Below are 22,121 nucleotides of genomic sequence, written 5' to 3'. Positions count from 1 at the left end.
TAAGATACTTCACACCTCCCAAGGGAGGCAGTATTTAGCTCCTCATTCTTTGGATAAAGCTAAGAAGCATTGCAAATATCAAAGTCTCAACCCCAACAAGTCAATCCAACACATCCTTGAATAAAAGTCCAAAAAATCACAATGGAGAATGATGTGAACCAGCGTCAATGAGCAGCAATGCCACACTCTTGTCAAACACAGGATTTGACCATGGACTTTCCCTGCCAGGAGGGACAATGAGACAAGGTGCACCACTGAGATCTAACAGTGTATTAAAGACTGCAACACAACAGCTGTGCACTGTGTGCCCTGCCCCAGCATCCAATCACCCTCAGTAACAACACCTCACCTGAAAGATAAATTGGAAACTCAAGGATCAAAATCACCAATTAATTCAGTAGAATCTACTCTGTGTTGCAGCACAGAATCATTACAATTCCACTTAACACGTACACAGGTGTTTATGGTGGGAGAGTGGAAATATTTAATACTTCTCTGCAGTGCTGACCCAGGAAACACACAAGCCCTTTGCAATTAGTGCAGTGAGAAAAGGAAACCAATTTCAATTCTGTGAGGCAACTGTGCCCTTAATTTCAAAGATAAACTCAGATTAGGAGCACAAGCACTTAAATGGTTATTTAGAGAAAAATCACATCTGAAACCCTCTGTCTGCCTCATGTTGCTTGTCTCTGAAACCCTTACAGACAACGAGCTCCTTAAGCGACTCTTGAGTCTCAAAAGAAACCATCACTGAAATCCTTGATCAATACAGGTAAGAACCCTTACTACAGGCTAGAATTGAAAGAAAGAAATGAAAATCGGCAAATAAGAGAAACTGCAAAGTAAGGCTGTGGAACGTCTCACATGAAAGGAAAGGTAATGTTCAGTGTTTTAGGTGTTTCTGTGTGCTGTCATGTCCAGGAAACCTCAGCTCTAGGAAATGTTAAAAGATGAAATTATCAGCCCTACTTCCAAAGAAGTGTCCAAAGCCCATTACCTGGGGACAAAGATGGAGTTATGAAGGAAGTTCTCAAAGACTTTCCGGTACTCTGCTTCCTCCTTCTCCGCCTGCTTTTCTGCCTCTGTCTTGGGACAAGCACAACAAGGTCCTTTCTCTCCCCCACAGCCCTCTGGCTTGGTGGGCTCAGTGGCTTCTTCTGTATCAATGGTCCCATCAGCATATCTTCTAATTGGGACTTTATCTTGAAAGAAAAGAACAGAGTTGGTTTCTTTCTCTCCAGATCACGGATACAGCAACAATCTGTATTTACCCATTCCCTCTACTGGCTGATGTTTAGCCCTTGCCAGTGAAGAGCCCTGGCAGGCAGAGTCCCAGGCATTTCCACACAAGAGCCTTTGGTTCTCCTACCTTTGGAGCAGTAATTGTGTCTGTACAGGTAACTGTCCTGAGGCTGCTGCTGCCAGCGCACGATGTAGTAGGAGAGGTTCCCATTGGGAAGAGAGGGAGGATTCCATTTCACAATCAGCTGGGATGAGGAGTTGGATGCTGAAATAACATCCAGGGGAATGGATGGCACTAGAGAAGGAAAAAAAAAGAAAGAAAAAAGAAAGGTATATAAATCTAGAGCACTCTACAGTTTATTTCCATGCAAACTTTTGAGTGAATGCCAATGAATTTCTATATTGCAAGGAAAAACACCTCCTTATTTCAAAGAAAGGATTTTCTACTTATGCCAACAGTTAAGGGTTCAACTGCAACCAAGTCCCAACCCAAAGTTGTACTTAAATTAATCTTTACAATGGAACAAAGCCTGCAATTCTAACTTCAAGAAGCTCCCATAGTTCCTAATGAAAGTAGTATCTAAAAAACCAGTTTTAATTCAAATTTTAATACTACTTTCATAATAAATGAAACTGCTAGCACTATGCACATCATCTGCATATAAATTTTATTTCTGTATCAACAACAGAACTTGCACAATAATGCACTGATCACACCTGCAGCATTATCAACCTCTCACCCCAGAGCCCAGCATCTCACCTGCAGCATTGGTTCGAATATATATGATTTCACTTTTTGCTCCATGAATATGATGATTTTCCATCATTGTGAGGGTAACAGCCTTGACATAAATGGCATACTGAGTCCAAGGTTTCAACCCTTGCAGCAGAATTCCAGGATTGTTCTCTTTGTTTGGTGGCAGGTCAACATCAACCATGTTCCAGCTATTGGAGCCACACGCATCTTGCCCGTCATACTCTGTCACATTTTTGAATGGTCTGAAATATTCAAAGAAAAAAGTAGTACAAATAGTTATTTTCTTCCAAAACGTGTCATATATGTATAAGAGTACCTCGCTTCAAAGTTGCTCAATGAAACAAAAAAAGCTTACTTGCAGAATATACCAGAAAAAAAAAAAGCATTTCCAAGCAGTACAAAATTCAGAGTTCAGTTTTAGTCATGAGTAATAAAGCAATATTCTCAAAAAACCTCTAAATTTATCTTGTTTTTTTACTCAAAACAGGCAGTGAAATGCTTCAGACATATTTAGACTTTAAATAAACATATATCAAACAGAAGCAACTCAAAACAGTTGTTGATAGTGGCCAAGCTTTTTACTATAAAGAACCCAGAGTTCCAAGACTGCCTTGATCAGTCCAGAGGGCTTTTTACCCTTTTATTTCCACACAATACAAACACTTTTATACAGTTCTACTTTTCAGAAGTAGTAACACTGGTGAAAGAGCATACAAATTCTTGTTATTAATATCTGTACACTTGCCAGCAATGCTTTCATTGTAGAACATCACAATGATCTTTTTCAAGTGATGCTGGACATGAACCATTTGTGCTTCCATGTCCCACATCTTTGTTCCATGTATCATTACCAGCATTCCAAACCTCCCTTTCACACCTCCAGACTACTTGGAGAGTTATTTTTGTGCTCACTTGGGTGGTTTTTTTATTATTTTAAATCTAAGCCATTACAAGGACATTCAAAGGCAGAGGCATCTCCCAAGTAATTTGGATTTCTCTAGTAACTGCCACACACCTTCATTATCAAGAGATACTACTGCAGGAAATGACCAAAGCTGGATAATCCAAATAACCCCAAACCCTGAGCAGATAATTCATCCAGGTGGCAGGGCAAACTCCTGACCTGGGATGCTCTCTAGTCAATTCTTTGACTAGAGAAAGCAAGTATCTCAGTAAACATGGTGACTTAGGAGCTGCTCCAAATCGCACCCCTGAGAAGAGCCAAGCCATCCACCTTTCTCTTTTTTCAAATTTGAAACGTCCCGATGAATTTGCAATCCATTTATAGGACTCATTCAAACCAATCCTCTTTTCAAAGGAGGCTTGTGCTCCACCAAGAAAAGAATCAGAACAAAAGCAGGACTTGAGAATGAAATACACAAACTGGATGAGCCATCCTGCAGTAGGAACAGAATCTTCTGCCCTCCCTTGGACTGCCCTGGTTCATCTCTGATGACATCTACTTACGCCTCTTTGTAGTAAACAGTGAAGCTGATGAGGTCTCTGTAATCTGGAGGGCGATACCGCTCCCACGTCAGCTTAATCCGATTCTTGAGGGTCGTGTTGGAAACAAAATGCAGAATTTTGCTTTCACCTGCAGTGCAAAAGGACAGGATATGCCAGAGTTGGCATCACATCACCTTTCAGTGTTTTTTTGTTTCTTGGATATCAGTTTTAGCTAATGAGCCTTTCCAGTAGCACCTACAACACCACAGGATACCAACAGCCTTTTGTCTCTGTAGAGCTTCCTCTTTCCTCCTACTACATTTGAGAGCTTAAGGGTAAGCACTGACCTTGGCAATCAGTTTAAAAAACGCTTGAGCCACTTGTTATTAATTTTTTTTGAAGCGGATTTTCTTTAATGCATCATCAGAAAGCTCTTGAAAACTACTTCAGAGTCTCCCTGAGGGAGGAATGGAAGCCCTGTTTATCCATAGGACTGGTTTTGGAAGCACTGAATTCATCATCTGGCTCCAAAGCACGCGCGGAGCAGTCACCGGCCTCTGTGCGCTCACTCTCCAGGACAACTTTTGACAACTACCATTTGTTTTTCTGGAGACTGAACAACATGGAAAAGACAAAGGAGTTTACATTCCCATTCATCAGAGGCTGGACCAAGAACTCCAAAACTCAGTTCATATACGGCACAACCATTTGATGGCAGCAGCTTCCAGCTACTCTTCTGAACAGACCTGGATGGAAGCCCACAGCTTTGAAATGAATGGCTTCCCACTACCAACTCACTGAGCTTTCCAACCCAAAACAAAATAGCATTTTAAAAACTTAATTCTTGGATGAAGAAATTGTGTTCTGTCAACTGTGAGCTGGTTTCTAATGTTCCATAGAAGCTCTGAAAATAAAGAGGTTTTCACCCTCGTGTACACTGGCACTGTTGGTGCTATCTTTGCAAAGGCAGTTGAGCTTTTGTTGATTCTTTTGCCCTTCTCAGAGTCAGAAAGCTTTCTGTGCTGGTTTCTTAAAAAAGCAGGCAGCGGCTGGCACTGGCCTCAGTGGTAGTAAGGCCTGGCTGTGTGTCTGTAACTCCTCCAGGACTGCAAGGCTTTGCTCTATTGAACGTGCAAAGAATGGAGGGTGCTTACAACAAGGATCTGGGCCATCTGCGTGTCTGCATCGCGCCCAAAGAGACATTCAGCAGACTACGTGTCCTAGTTTTGTAAGCACCATCCACAACAAGGGGACTTGACTTATACACAAGATCCATTTTAGTTTACTCAGCTCCAAAAACACCACAAAGCGACCAAGGGAAAAAAGCATTGCCAGTTTTAATGGTTTGAGGTGAAACTTGTAGGCATTCTTAATTCCTAGAAGAGAGATTGCTTTTAAACGTGCTGTTACACCTGGAGACCTGATGTGCAAACCACCAAAGCCAAGAGAGGACTTTCCAATAACTCTGACTATTGCAGAATCCAAAATAAATGCAGATACACTCAGGCTTAAGAATACTGCAGAACAGTAAAAAGCGTTCTGAATTCAAAAGCAAGTAATTTAAAAACAAAGCAGAGCAAAATAAGTTTGAAACAAGCATTTCTAGCAATCAGGTACAATATTTGGAAGGAGCTTAAATGCAGCTGAATGTAACAGAAACGGTTTGCTTTGGTGTCTATGGAATGTTATTCAGCTGCTTCCTTAGCATCAAGAAAGAATAAGTATCAGAGAAAGGAAAACCCCTATAATGATGCACAGTTACAAAGGAGACTGAGAAATTGCTCCTTGTTGGATACACCAAACTACTGGATTTCATTTCTCATTTCCCAGATTGTTACCTGCTGCTGCTGTCACAAAACAGGGCATTTGGGAAGAAGTCATCTCCTACAAGTGGGTTTTACAGATGAGATAGGGACTGTGTAACCACCTCATTTTCCACTCATGTAAAGGTACCTTCACAGCTACAGTTTAAAGCCTGAACAAGAAGAAGGGCTGAAATCCTCCTAAACTCTAAATATTGCACTGGTCAGCAACAGGTCAGTGTGTTGGGTTTATTCTTGTGACACCCTCCTGTGCAGTTGGCATTGAGATTTTTTTGTTTGTTTACTTACAAGAGGCTCTCTCCCCATTGTTCCTTGGATTTATATCTCCTTTGCTCTGTCGTCCCTTGGTTCCTGAAACCTCCTCCATACGGTAAATCTCAGAAACACACAGTTTAGGATTAAATGCAAAGTACATTTTCCCCTCACTGATTGTCAAGTTATGATGGTTCCAGTCCCACAGCTGCTGAAGATTGTGGTTGTCAAGCACATAGAAGGAGTAATTCCTAGAAGAAAATTTTTGAAGAAAAAATAGTTTAATTCACAGCTCATTCCAACGAACAATACCTTACTATAAGAAAACTTTGAAATACTGTGTTTGCTCCTCTTACTTTGAACTGATGTTCAGCAAAGGGCTTTCTTCTCTCCCATGAAGCAAGTTAACCCTGACTGTTTAGGGGGCAAGGAAATGAGTGTGACACAGGACTCCAAAGGTGACACCACACCATCTACACCCCACTCCAATGTGTTTTAAGAGTTGTATAGGAGCTGCTATGAGGAATATATAAGTTCAAGTCCTCTGAACAGCAGGTCTGTACACTGGATTTTCCATTTGGTGGCAAATGAGAAGCAGTAACCTTAGATACTTTATGGAAGGAAAAGCCTTCTGGAGTTCTGACAATAAAGCAGTCATTAACACAGCTCTTGTTTATGTTTACAAAAGCAACTCCAAAAGTTTGCATAGTGAGGTTTCCTTGCCTTTCTGTTCTACCTCTTGGCCCAATAAAGATTTCCTACATTGTGCCAAGTACAGCTGCACCTGTACATCAAAACCCAACAGCAAACAGTTGTACTGACTGCACAGGATCCACACTTCAGAGCATAGAACTAAACACAGGCAGCTGTGCTGAGCCCACTCCCTAAGCACAGCCCTGGAATAACATGCACATCCTTTATTTCCACAGATACTGTATACAAAGCTGTATGTAAAAGGCCTATTAAATATTATGAAAGCCCTATTAAATATTATGAAGAAATTCCTGGTACTACTCAATTTGGCTGAATTGGGAAAAAAAGCACACATGCAACAGAAGCAAGATTGTAGGCTCTACATCAGCTGCAAGACAACACCTGCAAGGACACTGATATTTGGGATAGCAGGGACAGGAATGCACCACTGGGAAATGAGATAAAGGTCTGTGTAGCTGATGAACCTAAATCAAGATAACCTGCCATGGCAGCATTTATTTCACTCTGCTGGGAAGTTCCTCCATCATTAACTACAGCAACACAAAATCCACTATGAACACAATGAAGCCCGTCTTACACTGCTGAGCCCTTGTGAACAGAGCTACACTGGGCTTTCTACAAACCCTTCTAACTACAGAGTTTCTGCAGGGAAATGTGGCAAACAAACCATAGGGCTCATAAAAAGCTGTCATATTATTCATTTATGGTTTTCCATCAATTATTTCATTTAAAATTTAGCATTACGTCCTCCCTCACTCAATCGGAAACAAAAACTTTGTATTTGGCTCCAATCTGCACAGATTTGCCATTTCTTGTAATGCAGAGCATATTTTCAGAATAATGTGAAAGACAAGTTGTTTTTCTTATTTCCATCTGTCACCTAATTACCCAGGACTTGATTTCTAATGAAGTTGCTATACCTGGTACTACTTCACACAGATGCTGAGAAGAATGTGCTCAGTTAACAAGAGAGCAGAGACATGTTTGTGCTTTAAATGCTTTCTGCCAGTAAGAGAACAAGGATGTTGAACTGCCTGTGGGATTTGACAGACATCACCAAACCTTGTGTGGATTTGAAAGTACTGCACCTTACTAAAGTTCAGTGTTTTCTTGCCTTGGCTAAAAAGCTAAATATATGAGCTTCTGAAATCTCCACACAAACCCAGCCTCACACCTCAGTGTACAAACTACCCAACTCACTTTTTCAAACTTCACTCACACACAGGCAGCTGAGAAACCCCCCCCAAAATCAGCACTGAGCTGAGGAGCATCCCCATGGGAGCCTGCACTGCAGCCAGGTGTCACCACAGGTCTGGAGGGTGTCATTTATTCCCCACCCACCCTCAGCACAGGGTGCCTGCTCTGCTGGAATGCTGTGGTTAGATCAGGCCTTGCTGCTCTCCTGAAGACTGTCTGGATTCACCACACCCTGACAACAACGATCCCAGGAAAACAAGCCGTGAATTCCTCAGTGAGGAACCACACAACAGCTAGAGATCCTGTTCACACCTTCCAACAGGCCTGACAGCTGATGCCTCTGCCTCAAAAGGGTGTAGAAAACAGGGGGGAGGTTGTTTGGATTTTCTAGGCTGTCCCCCAGTTTGCTGCAGAGGTTGAAACACAACATCAGAGCAGGCCAGTGCCCCAGCTGAAACTCCTCCTCAGTCATCATCTCCCCACTTGCTCCTGAAGGCCACACACTGCTCATTTTCCAGTACCCAACCTGGGATGCTCTGGGATGTGCTGCCCACACCATCCCTGCACACAGCAGGGAACACAGACCCCAGCAGAGGATGGAGGGGCCTGGCAGAGTCAGTACCAGATGAGAGAACAAAACCCTGAAACAGACACTGAGACCGCTGTGACACATGTCCATCTCAGTTTCTCTACCTGCAAGCAGAAATTACTTTCTTGCTGTGGAAGCATGATCTCTACAGACATGGTTTTCAAAAGAGGCAATGAAAACTCTACAGACAAACAAAGCAGATTCCCTCTAAACCTTCCACCTTCCATGATAACCAAGGCAAGCAACAGCAACTGAATAAGGAACAAAGCATCTGAAGTGCTGTTTTGTCAGTCCAGTTCAATAAATAAAAGGACAGTGGCTGTGGGGTCAGTCATGAAATGAGCTACAATCATAATGGGCCTTAAGTTACCCTCTCCCTCACCCCTCAAGGCACTGCTGGCACAAACAGCTCTTGTTCCAGCAGCCCACCCACTGCTTTCCAGGTTAAGATCCCACTCCCTGTTGTTCACAGCTCTGCCCAAGTAATTGTTCAGGCTCAGTCCTTCTTCGTCAGGTGCCTACTTCCACCTAAGTATTTTTGGACATGTTATTTAGACTGTGGTAATGCCTAAATTATGCCAGGCATCTTCCGAGCAAAGAGACTGCCCCTGCCCCTTAGTATGTAACTGCAGTCATTTCCTAACACAGGAATTCTAGCACAAGCAGCTCTTTACTATAGATCTGGTTTACCTCCCCACCCAGCCCCATTTTCTTCTTTAAAGCTGCACCTATTTACTTCTCTGTTTGGACATTCACCACACCTCAGCATCACACACCCTTGCAGGGATAAAATCTTTTGCCTTGACTAACTTTTACCATCATAGGAAAACAGGAGTTATGTGCAGCAATAAGTATCACATGGTGAGTAATTATAGCAGCAATATAATCCACAGCAAACATTTCAAGGGATCAACTTTTCCTGACCAGTCTTTTGCATGCTCAGTAGATAATCCATGTAATGCTAACATTTCAGGGAGTTGCAAACAATTGCAACTTGCACTATTTTTCAGTTCCAGTTGCATTCCCTGGCCAGTAAAATTCTTATTTCCTTTCAGCTGACTTCTCCATAAAATTCTTCTAAAACCCAACAGTAAAGAACTACAAAGAAATCAAATTGTTTCTGAAGACGCTCTTTTGTCACAGAGAGCAAAAAGAACAAACAAAACTGCTTTATTGATGTAAAGAATCTACCCAGAAAAACCTAAAGTGAAAAGCAACAGCAAAGGTACCATAAAATACTTGTCACATACTCAATTTAACATGCTGATTTGGACAGTAATGCAAATGAGCAATGCTGTGCAGAGGTGTTCATGAGGAGGAAAACCCTGTATATTAGTGCAAGAGGAGAGTCCATAAATGAAAGTAAATGGGTTTAAGGAGACTTATTCTCCATAGCTTTCTATGAAAGTGAAATTGCAGTCACAAATATCTGAACACTTACCCATCCACCTGCTCCTCTCCCAGAATGTACCGCAGGTTCTTCAGGAAGGACAGGGAGACCAAGGCATGGGAATGCCGAATCTTCACGTACCCCGTTACTGTCTCTATCAGACCCATAAAATTCTCCAGTTCTGAGGCAATGTTATCTACAGTGAGAAAATGATAACCATTACTGTAACAGAATTCACAGCTTTGACTATTATGAATATTCTGCTTTGTCCAGCAGTAGCTCAGTAAAAGATAATGTTTGTACTTGCTGCTTTTGAAAATGAGAGACACTGGTTTTCCTCCCCCAGAACAGCTGCCTGTGCAGCCAGATGGTTGAAGGGCAAAATAAAGCCACAGAGTAACAGTGGGAAACCAGGCTTGCTTTTCCATACTGGAACACCTGATTTTTCCATGGGCATTGCCCTCTGAAGCCAGCACCAAATGGTGAGCCAGCATTCTGGCAGGGATGAAAAGACCCTTGTGTAAATGCACACACCATGAGATGGAATTGCTCTTTGGGTATGGAGCAAAGGTCAGGCAGAAAGCTCCACTGGAAAACAGAATAAGACTGAAGATGAAGAGGAGAGGGTATGTTCCTGGTCTGCTCTAGGTCACAGAGCATTGCTTTCCATGACCTGAAAAGCTACAAAACTGAACCAGTTGATGAAATAACAAAGATAAAACCATCAGGAAGTCCTCCTGCCATGGAGCATGTTCCAGATAACTCACTTTCCCATACCAAATAATCAGATGCTCTTTAGCACTCTAAAATAATGGTTTGATAAAATAAAAAAAAAAACATCCACATGCTTGCCCCAGCTAACTGGAACATGTCCCCTAAGGGAAGATTGTACCTGTAGCAGTGGGACCACAAATTAAACATCCACATGCTGCTGTAACTAAACCCTGGAACTTTCATTCAGCATGAGGCAGGGAATCAAACAGATCCCAATCTTTCAATCCTATTCATGAAACTAAAAGGGACCTTCCATAGGGACATACAAGTCCAATAAAAACTAACAGCAATTTTTACTCTGCTTTTAGGAGCTCATCAACTGTCAACACCTCCCTGGCTGATGAATCACTGCTCTGACAAATTTAATCCATTGCTTGCTCAAGACATGTGACAGAAGTGGCCAGCTCACTAATGCTGACCATCCAGCAGCACAGTGCTAGGCTTTATAAGAGCTCTCAGCACTCTGGATTCCCTGTTCTAGCAAAATACCACACCTTGCCTTAAAAAGTGAGGCTCTGCAGTCTTACAATGCCATGTGACAAGTTATTTACCTACCCAGATGCAAGGATTTTCAACTTTTCCACCTTCTTGGGCCTTTATTACTCCTTTGGGACCACTGCTCATCTAACTGCCTAATCCTGGTTCCTTGTCCTGCCAAAAAACCTTAACAAAAATACCAGCTTTCCCTGGGAGCTGCATACCCATTCCACCCACGTGGGGCAGGACAGTGCTGCAGAGGGCCAAATCAAACAGGAGCACTGCTCTGGGCCTGGAAAGCAAACAGCTTGCTGAGTTTTTAATGTTCTTATCATCACGCTGACGACAGAAGGAAAAATGTGAAAAGCAGCCTTATCAGGGTTCCGAAAGAAGGGCGATCACTTACTGCCACGGCGGATGTTGATCAGCAGATTTCCCTTGAGAATTGTGCAGCCCTGCAACATTTGTGCTGATGTGACTGAGTCAATGGTCTTTGTTTTCCCATCCTCACAAATTTTGGGGCAAGGCCCCTCACAAGGGCTGCAGAACATGCTGTGAGGAAAGAGAAGGATATTGAAAATAAACAGTGATATGCAAACTCCGAGTCTACAGACTGCTCTGAGTTGAATTTTGGAAGTTATTTCCCTCTAAAGCTTTGGCAAATCCTCCAGGCCAGAATGAAAGCTGCCATGCTTGTTCAGGATACACTTGCCGGCTGCACTCCAGAGAAGCTGGAGCACTGTACCTCATACAGTGACTGAATGGAACCATACCCACAGTCTGACAGCTTCTGGAAGGCTCTGTGGTCCTTCTAAAGTCAAAGGCACTTCAGGTAAAACCCCGTGCCCTTACAACTGTGCATTTACTCCAACTGAATTGTTCCCAGGAACCCCTCCTCTCCCATTTATAAAGACAGCCTCAGAGTGCAGGGAGGTTTCATACTAATCCAGGCCAACCTCACAAAATAGGCCAGCCAAGAACTGGAGATGGGAAAACACTGTTCACATTCTTATAAAGTTGTCTGTGTCCATGTCCATACACCAATATTTAAAGCTCTGCACTAGGGAATTCCATGCTCCTGGCCATTTAACTCAGAAAGACAACTGTGGGGACACACAGGCAGGAGGGATGAGGAGAAAGTGAGCAGTACTTAAGTTGTACTTCTTACAGCTTAAGAGGCATTAAAGCAGCAAGTTTAAGGAAACAGAAGATTGTGTCTTGATGCAAGGACAACTAATTGGCAACAGAAACTGGGAGAGGAAGGCCAGAAGTCTAAGCAGGTTCAAAATGGGTGATACAGATGGAAACATCAAGAAACACACATCCCCAAACACAGAGAAACCAGACTGCCAGAAGCTGGGAGGCAACGCTGAAACACGAGCTCATTTCTCCTTACACTCACAGGCACTCAGAAGCATTTTTAGCAGCCAAACTCAAGCAATAAGAACTCAGGGCAGAGCAGCCTTTGGCTACACGAGCTTTTTAAATGCTCCATGTTTTTTTCCTACGTATTCATCTCAAAGTTGGACACTTCATGTGCACAACACAGGCCCTCTGATCACTCTTCCTAGTAAATGTCTTTCCTCATTGAAGGTAATTTTTATTTTCCAATTTATTCTAGCATTTTACTTAGTATTTCACAATTACTTACTCCACCTAGTATCACTTTAGAGAGGAAAAATAAAAATTAAAAAAACCCAAACCCAGCTCCAAAGACAAAGGATTCTGCTGACAGCACTGATGGACAGAGGCTTACTATTTATTTTTTTAGAAAGAAAGTGAACCCACTTTCCTCTGAGGCTTAAAGAAACATGTAAATTGATAACAGTTTTCCATGCATAAACCATAACAGAAAGAAGCTCCTTTTCTAAACTAGTAAGCTCCTATTTCAAAATCCTGCTCTTTAACATGCCACAAACCACTAAAAGCTGCAGACACAAGAAAGAGGATTCAACTAAATGTACAAAGAATGCTGGAAATGCTTTCCATTTGCAACTATTTGTTAACAGCACCTCTGGGGAACAGAACATTCACTAGCCTTGAGTTACAGCTCCTTTCAATCTCTGCAGAGAGCACAACACCGAGATAAGACAGGATGGCCGCGCACTCCAGCGTAAGCGGCTCAAACAGCTGCTACTACAAGCTCCAGGAGATAACAAAAGCTGCATTTCTCAGGTGAATATCTGGATTTGGGCAAAGGCTGTGCTAAGTTGCTTGTATCCAAATGCCAACTGGAGACTGCCTGGAACAGATGGATGACATGCACACGGAGACACACAACTGCTGCATCACCACAATCACCTTTCCAGGAAACACAGCAGCCTACAAAGATGTCTTTTAGCATAATACTGAAGTACTACAAATTTTAGAATACTGACTGTCCTTTACTGCAAGTCTGTGATTTCCAAGGGACAGTAGTCAATGAAGGCTGCTTGCTTAAACCACTGGAAATTACAAAAATCACAAGCAAACATTGCTCCCAACTGTTAGAATTAAGTAACAGGAGGAGAGTGACACTCGTCCAAGAAATTATTCTGTGCGATACCGTTGGCCGCTGCATTATTTTTGTCACCATCTATATGATTACTTCCTTCTAAAACACCATTGTTATCTCCTGGAAATAGTGAAAAAAGGAAATTAAATTAAATACACTAAAAAATACACACGTCTAAAATGCAGGCACACGCAAAGCAAATAATATGCAAGGCAAGATAACTCCTATGGTTTGTTCTGTGTGATAATGGTCATCAGCCAACTCCAACCTTGGGCTTCACTTTGTTCTTGGGCTTCACTTTTGCTTTGTTACTCTCTACTTGAAGACCTGGTTCTGCATGGCATGACCTCCTCCAGCCCTTTGAGGAACCTGAGCCCACTGAGGCTGCACAGGGCCGCACACACCCATCAGGGGGATTCCTCATGGAAGGGTCTAAGTCAGCTTTTATCGGGGAGTTGCGTAATCCCCCACTAAAATTCCTGCTCCTACACCCTCCCCCCTACCCCAAGTAATTTACACCCCCAGCTGCCCTGAACAGGGAGTGGCACACCCACAGAGGACAAGCAGGCAGAAGCTGCGTTACCTTTGGCTCCCGTTGCGGATGAAGCCCGAGGGACACTCGGCCATGCACTCGTCGTTGTGAATCACAAACTTCTCGTACTCGCTGGCGTCCGTGGCGGGGACTTTGGAGCAGAACTCCCTGGTGACACAGCGCCAGCCCTCGAACTTGTAGGTGTTGGGGGGGCAGGTGGGCAGGCACACGCCCTCGTAGTAGTAGTTGCGGCAGGCCACGCACGCCGTGTTGTTGTCGGGCGCCGTGCAGCTCCCCAGGCACTCGGGGTGGCAACACTCGTTTTGGTCTGTGCAGGCTCGCTTCCCGCACGAGCTGGGGCACACTGCAGGACACAAAGCAAGGCAGCGTGAGCATCACCTGTCAAGGTGGGTGGCACTAGAGAAGAAACTCTGCTCTGTGCAACTCCACAGCGATTCATTCCCTGCGCTCTAGAGCGTCTCGGAAAAGAAACCAAACCCATTATTGTAAAAAAATTCTGGTTTTCTCAGCTTTAGTTGCCTGAAAGTATCTTTTTCTCAGATCAAATTTATGACATGAACCAAGTAAGTAATAAAGAAAACTGCTGAAAGCAAGATCAACATAAGGATAATGGAAACAGGCAGTACTGGAACCTTTTCCATAGCCCTAGTATTATGGACAAATTTTTTTTTGGCATGCTGACTTATTGTCTTTCTAAGCATTTCTTGCCTTTCCTATCTGTACTTAAAATTGGTCTTCTATTGGCAAGAAAACAAGCTTCCTTCAAAACAACTTAATTACACTTGTAGAAGGAAGCACTGCTCTGTGCAGCACACATGGTTGGGCTGACCCCAGTGTAGCATCCCAATGTTGCTTATGTGTGCAAAATGCGGTTTAATAAAGTATCAAATCATCATCCACATCAAATACTGAGGAATTATGGAGCTACTATTTTCCTGTGAAGAGCATAACAGAATTTTGCCTTATCCTCAAATTCTGGGTTCACAGAACAAAATATGAAAGGGAGGGGAAAAATAAAGGGGGTGCAAAAAAGAAAAAAAAGGGGTGCAAAAATTTATGGAGACATTTGTTTTATGTGAAAGCATTTCAGCTTGGAAGACACGAACAAAGAGCAGAATCCTCAGCAGCCGAGCTCACCACTGCTAGATCAAAAGAAGTGGCAGCATTATATTTATGTAACAACAGCATTTTGATTACAGCACTCTATGGCCTTTTAGCCACATGAGCCGTGTGCCAGAGGCTCTGGCAACACACAGATTGCAAATCTGGTTTGCATTAAGTAGCTGCTTGCCACTTTCTAACTTAGCTAAAACACTGTATCAGTAACAACAGCAGAAAACTGGATTTCAGTGGTGCCACTACAGAGAGATCCAAGTGAAGCAACACAGACATTTAAACTGAATGATTTCAGCAGAAAGCAGACAATCAGGAGAGAAGTTAACATCCCAAAAATGACCACTGAAGCAGCTGATGAAACTCCACACAAGTTCTTCATTGTGATTTATCTCTCAGTTTGCAGCTACGGTGTTGTTTTAATGCAGGACTAAACACCCTAAAATTTTAATGGCCTCTTCTTCCCATAAAGTCCAGGCTCTCCAGTTTTTACAGTCCCAATTCAGCAGAACTCCACCATCTTGACACAGGACAAAACGCTCAAGACTGCTATTAAGCAATAATAATAACAGTAATAACAACAACAATTCCCCCACAAAAACAAACCAAAACTCACAAAAACCCCCATTGCTCAGAGCTCTGCATCCAGGATGTTAACACCTTACACTGACTTTTGATAATAAAAGAGCATTTTCTGACAGCTTTAAGTAGTGCCCACCTTGAAAAGGACTTGCCAAAATGCCATTGAAGAACTCTGCGTTTCTTGTCAGAAGGATTCTGTATTGACTCTGATTAATTTTAATCACCTTGTTTTGAAATAGATGGAGGGGGGAGACTGTGAGAACAAGGAGGTGGGACCATGAGCACTGCTGGTACCTGCTCAGGTACCACAACAATTACATGAAAACCAAATTGAGAAAATTTTCGCAGAGCCTGTAAGACTACAGAGAGCAGGAACGTAGAGGCAATCACTGCTAAATAATTCACTGTCTGAAGATGCTGGATGATTTTTTTTCTCTTGAAAAGGAAACAAACCATATACACCAAACCCATATACCAAAACAAAACACGTGTGCAGGTGTGTATTCTCTTTTTGACTGTAATCTGCACCAGTGCAAAAGAAGTCTGCCCAGATGCCACCTTAGTAAGGCATCACAAATTGCCTTTCACCTTAAGGTACACAGGACTTGCATCTGGCACTACTGAGGGATTAAATAAAAAAAATAAATCAGTGTGTCTTGCTAGCAGATGGACTGCTGTGCTGAGTGGGTGCCAGAACTCAGATTTCATGTGGTAGCTACATTTCCAGTTCAAAGCCCTACTAAAAAAAACACACACACCCCACCCCATGCCTCCACAAAGTTCATTACTGGATGTATTGATTAAATACATTATTTCTTTGTTTTCATCTGAACAATTTGCTGGAAAACAAACACTGCTGTACTAAGTATTGGGATAAACACAGATTAAGTTTATTTCATTCCTGGGAAAGACTCCTGTATTCCCTTAATGCCTCTGCCATTCATGAGCAGTCTGCTATAAAAATAGGATTCCCTGCATCTCCTGCTAAATCTGCTGACTCTGGTCTATGGAAATATAAATTGGAACACAGAAGGATACACAAGTTCACATGAAAAAAGCAATCAGTGAAACAGGTTTTCAAAACTATAGTAATATTTTAATCACAACCATTTTAACGTGAACTCTTGAAAACTTTATAAAGATAATTTTTTAAAAGCTCAGCAGCCTCCCTTTTTCCTCAGTCCTGTTTTCTGCTTGTTCTTGCTAACGTTGGCAGAGTTTTCAGCCTGGAGACAATACGGGTATCCTGTTTCTTTGAAGAGGCAGAACAAGAACTTCTGTGTGTGTGTGTAGGACATATTATCAACAACAAAAAAGCCTTATCTGCCTTACACGCCAGCTCCCTCAGATATCCCTGTTCTAAAAACCTTACTAAACAATACTGGCTGACCTCACAGTCCAGACCCATCTATCCTCCCCCCACCCTCCCAAACTGTGCTCCTTGGTCTCCTAGATTTGCACCAAAACATGTAAAACGCAGGTTCCAAATACTCTGGCCAAAAAAGTGCCCTGCAATACACTCAGTAACTTGTTGACTTTATTCTGCAAGAACATGAGAGACACAAACAGGAGCAAAGAGCGGGCTGACATTTGGGGACAGAACTTATCAGCCAGGTACAACAGTGTCTCAGAACATGAAGGCTGATGACGAATACAAAAAAAAAAACAATCCCCTGAACAAACCCTTGCTGACAAGCCCAAGGGCAAAAAATGCTTAATTGTCATCACATGGAGATACCAAAATAATGGAAAATTTCAGAGACCTTGGAGGGCAGCCATGGGAGGAGGAAGTCAAAGCAAGATGTGGAGAAGGGCAAACCCTTAAGTACTTTAATAGAGATTATGGAGGCCTGACTAGACCAGCACCCAAGTACATTTAGGGGGTGAAAGAGGTGTCAGATCTTCAGAGAAAGACAGTACAAGGCTATCAATAGCCACAAATCCAATTTCCCAGAGCAAAACCAACAACAGAACTTTCACTGTCCATCCGTATTTCACCTTCTCTCTGATTTCTTCAAATGAGTTTTCCCTGCCAACAAATTATTTTCAAAATACTATTAAGATACTATGATGACTGATAAAGAAGAAAAAAGGCAAAATTTTTAATTCCATGATGCCTGCTTACTGAGCAAACTAGATTCAGACCTGACGTACACATCAAGGGGACACCTTAAAACTAAATGCCAGAAACATCTTAGAAACACAAGGAGCCCCAAGAGAATCTGACTCAGAGACTCATTATCCTCAATTAAAACCCCCAAGATGCTAAACCAGAACTGCAAACACAAAGCAAGGTTTGGAAATCCTCAAACACAGCTCTGGTGGAGGGGGGGGAGAAATTAAAAAGCAAGCAACAAATCATCTGCCTGTATTTACAAGAGTTCCCTTTTGGACAGGCTGAGGCTGAGGAGGTGGCAGTAAGTTTGTCTGACATCTAATCCCTGCCTGCTATGCGGAGCGCGCACCACGCCAGGGCTCGCCGCAAACGCCCCGCGTTGACATCATGGCTATCGCGCAGTTCGGGCAGACAAAGTGTTCTTATCATCTCCAAGACGCCATGACTTCAGCGATGCTGGAGCAGAAAAATCAGGTGAATAAACAATCAGTCACAGGGAGTGAAAATGCAGCCAGAGGAGGAAGACTCCTGGCAAGCAGAGGCGCCGGCCTCGGCCAAGGATGGCACCGCGCCAGTCACATGCGGGCGAGCAAAAGGTTGCCAAGTGTGGGATAAATATTTTTTAAAGATTCTTTCTCTCCTTGTAAAAAGATACTTGATCTTTCTTTGGTTTTTGGTTTGGTTTTTTTGTTTTTGTATACTCTTTCTGGCTTTTTTAGAGCATCCTTCAGATAAAATAAATGTTTCAGAGAAAAAAAAATGGGAGGGAAAAACGCACCTCGTTTTGAGCAGAAACCAGAGGAGGAAGGGAGTGTTTTCTCCTAGCCAACTACTGAAAAAAATTAGCTGTCTAAATTTATCCACAAAGACAGAAAAATACAGTCACTTTTGGAATGTTAATCCTTCTACATGACAGGATTTTAAAAATATTGCATTTTAATGGACTAAACTTTGGTACGGCCTTTCAAACAGCTGACTTTAAATGCTCAAACAGCCTATACAAGACCTGATTTCTTTTGCCCAATATTCTGTGAGAATAGAGAGACTGGAGAGACATTACTCAGAAAATCCATTTCCAGTGATTCATGGTCAGGGCTGGAATCAAAAAGTACAGAATAAAAGGAAATACACATATTAAATACATGCAGTAGAGTGTTCTGATCACAGAAATATGGGCAAAAGTCATCTCCAAGGCACTGAAGAGGCCGCTCAGAGCAGTTGTGTAAATCATTATATTACCACAGAAACAACCATTAGCAGCTTATCAACAATGGTGTAGTTTTTTCTCATTTCTTTTCCCCCATCTCTAAAACTCATTATCTCATAGTCAGTGAAATCTTGCAGGCAAAAAACGCTGCCATGTTGAACCACTTTCTAAAAGTTAAGGCAAAAAGTCTGGCAGCTTTTGACATTAACTGCTAGATCTCAAAAGTTCAGTTCAATCCAGCACTGATCTAGGACCTGAAAGAGATTGTATCCTCCTTTCAAACCTCCAATATGTAGAGTCATGCCCACCAGCAAAAAACTTGGATATATCCAAACTTACACCAAGAGGGCATTAAGTGTATGGCCCACAAGCTATGTCTGACTAGGGATCAGTCATGTGTTTCCATGTTTAAACCCAAGTTACTACCAACCCATTTTTATCCCTGGGACCTTTCCAAGGATCCTGAAATTATTCTGAAGTTGTTCAGGGAATTATTTTCTTCCCACTACACCTGGTCAGCCTCCACACAAAGCTTTTTGGTCTCTTGCTTCTTGGTATTTCTGTTTGTCACAGATGCTGTATATGCCTTTATCCCTGCATGAAGGAGTGGGTGTGATGAAGCATCCAGAACCTCAAAATAACCTCAGTGGATTTGCCCAGCCTGATATCAGCCCACTAACCGCACAATTTTTAATCATATGAAAGATTGATCAAGGAATCTGTTCTTGCATTCCTCTCCTAAGAATTTTACAGGTGAAAAACAACACACAGCCAGCTGTGCAGCAGCTGGAGTCAACTGCTTGGATGGAAGCAGTAGATGGAACCTGTAGATGATTCTGGAGCAAAGGAAGTGGAAGAAAGGAGTGGGAGACAGGTTAGGAGAGGAAGGTCCAGCACCTGGAAACTCTCAGAATTCCACCAGATGCAATGAAGTCTATAAAGCAGAGAGGAAAACGTTCATCATTCAATGAGCACATTCCAGTTGGATACACTGGAGTTTGATGACCCCACACATCTCTCTTTTGGCCACCTCTCATTCATTCCTTACCCTAGAAGTTATACCAAAACAGCTTCCAGGCTTCCCAGCTGTGATACAAAACAACATGTGTGCCAGATCCATTTTACTCAGAGCAGAGGACTTGGGGACACTCTTTGGCACTGCATAACTCCCATATCCTTTCAGCTTTCTGCAAATGAAGCAATCAACCCTGCTAAATGCTCCAGCAGCGTTACAGGAACTCCCATCACACCAAAATGAGAGTAAATGGAAACCTGAGTGAAGAAAACAACCACCTTATCCCACAGTCAACAGGAACCCACGGACAGCACAGGTAGTGCGTGTCTGCTCCCAAGTGCGTAAGGAAGGTGCAAACAAACACGAGCTATTGACAAACCCAGGCAGCACAAATTGCATTCTCTTTCAAAACAGTTTATGTAGCCCAGCACAGCCCAGACTGGCATCATTGCAGCTGGCACTCAGGAGAATGAGGAAAAAAACAAGTCCATTTAGTTCCTTCCACGCCAGTATGAATTCAGCACATAAACAAACCCCACGGAGGCAGATACACAACCATCTCTGGGGAGTTGGGGCCAGTTGCACTCTATCTTCAACACTGGGTAAACAAACTGGCTGGGAATGTTTTACCATCCTTACTGCACTGCTCCAGAAACGTTTCCTCTACGCACGAGGAAATTTCCCACTGGAAGATGCAAATCAGAACAGTAACGTTGACCAGAGTGGGGATGAAGGCAGGAACACGAGGGTCCCCCCGTGGTGGTGAAAGCTGCTCCCCATCCACTGCCATCCCCCACTACTCACTGTCACAGATTTGTCCACATTCCTAAAGGGACAACTGAAGTTCCTGAACTCTGCATTAACAGATAAGGAAAGCAAAGTGCTGCTGAAGAACGGCTCTGAGGCAAATTATTTTTCTTTTCGCTGCAGATTACGAGCGATATATTGGGGTTTTACTTGTTCTTGCTTAAAGCTAGATTTAATCTGCCTGTCTTCCAAATGCTGCAAGTGTAAGGCAATAAGCTTTACAGGATTTAATTAATATACTGCAAGCAAGGAGTGCTGGTCAGCCATCTCCTGGCAAAAGCCCAGCTGGAGGAGGACTACTATTCACATTCCAGATTTATTCTAAAGGAGGAAGACAGGCTGATAACATTATCACACTGGCCTAAATTATGTCGTTCTCTTAATGCCGAAGGATCACGGCAGTTTAATCCAGGGCAAACAAGAGTCACTGGTTCGGAGGGATTCAGCTCCTGCTCCATTTCAGGAATGCCCTTTTGCTTTCATGCCTTACACCCATCAAGAGCTTAACCATTCTGGCACCAGCAACGAAACAGAATGTTCGTCTTGGAGGCTGAATCAACACTGCTCCAGCCAAAGGCTAATTACACTAAAATTAAAGAGGAAAAAAGCTTCTTCAGGAAAACTGTTCATAACACACACAGTGGGGTAAACCTAGAAAGTTTTTGTTCATCTCCAATTCAGACGACAATTACAAATAACAATACCTGCCAAGTTCTAAACATTAGAAAGATGCAAATTCAAGGAAAAAGCCAGAAAAACCAAAAACATTCAAACTGCTTTACTACAGAGCAAGATTTCTCAAGCTGTTCACCTGTCATTGAGATAAGCCACTAAAACCAGGATTAAGATCCAGATGTTCAGGAGCCTGAGAAAAGAGTAGGATGATACTGGAAGGGCAAAACAAGCTGCAAGAATGCTGATGGTTTGCAAAGTTATCAGAGACACCTGGTGCATTTGTTTTAAATAAAAAACTACTAAATCTGTGAGTATGACATCACTTATGATATTTGTACATTGCAAGTGAAAGGCACCCTGCTAACAACAGCAACGATGCTCCAAACAATATTAAGGCAATTATGCTAAAACGATCAAATAAAGTATTTCCTTTAGGACTTCCAGAAGTACAAGAGTGTAAGCAAATCTGACAGCAACTAAAGATTGTGCTCTAGAGATCCACAACTACCAAAGGGTGAGCTCTTTCCTTGGTTTTAATAGCCATGGAATATATTTTTCATTCTAAAGCTTCCTCTATTATAAACGCAGAGGGAATACCGAAAGTTCCAGAATTTCTAAGACCTAAAAGCAGACAGGAAGATTGTGCATGAATCCATTTCTTAATGCATTTTAACAAATTTACAGGCAACACTGACAGTGGGAAGGATACAGCTGACTTTAAAGCTATAGCTATATTAGAATTACTTCCCTCTCACACCACAGCCATGGATGGAAGCGTCTCAGAGGGAAATGGGAAAAAGTTATCTTTTCAGACTTGATGCAAATTGCTTTAATAATTTGTAAATCACCCTGAAATATCTGGATCTAAACTTTTAACTCCACCCTCCCATGGTCTGAT

The 22,121-nt window shown here is 42.5% G+C and overlaps 1 protein-coding gene across 2 annotated transcripts in view; it reads right to left on the bottom strand.

The window, feature by feature from the left end:
- The window catches only part of IGF1R (insulin like growth factor 1 receptor), a 170,805-nt gene that overhangs the window by 30,204 nt on the left and 118,480 nt on the right, over nucleotides 1-22,121 (bottom strand). For both annotated transcript variants that reach the window (XM_054641934.2, XM_054641935.2), the window contains exons 3-10: nucleotides 13,739-14,051; nucleotides 11,068-11,213; nucleotides 9,462-9,606; nucleotides 5,557-5,771; nucleotides 3,467-3,593; nucleotides 2,003-2,241; nucleotides 1,370-1,537; nucleotides 998-1,202 (exon numbers count right to left, since the gene is read on the bottom strand). In XM_054641934.2, the coding sequence (XP_054497909.1) occupies nucleotides 998-1,202; nucleotides 1,370-1,537; nucleotides 2,003-2,241; nucleotides 3,467-3,593; nucleotides 5,557-5,771; nucleotides 9,462-9,606; nucleotides 11,068-11,213; nucleotides 13,739-14,051 (1,558 nt within the window). The remainder of the gene's footprint in view (nucleotides 1-997; nucleotides 1,203-1,369; nucleotides 1,538-2,002; nucleotides 2,242-3,466; nucleotides 3,594-5,556; nucleotides 5,772-9,461; nucleotides 9,607-11,067; nucleotides 11,214-13,738; nucleotides 14,052-22,121) is intronic.

This window comes from Agelaius phoeniceus, chromosome 13 (assembly GCF_051311805.1).
Source record: "Agelaius phoeniceus isolate bAgePho1 chromosome 13, bAgePho1.hap1, whole genome shotgun sequence".
NCBI classification, from domain to species: Eukaryota; Metazoa; Chordata; class Aves; order Passeriformes; family Icteridae; genus Agelaius; species Agelaius phoeniceus.
This window is presented reverse-complemented; position numbering and strand designations above follow the sequence as displayed.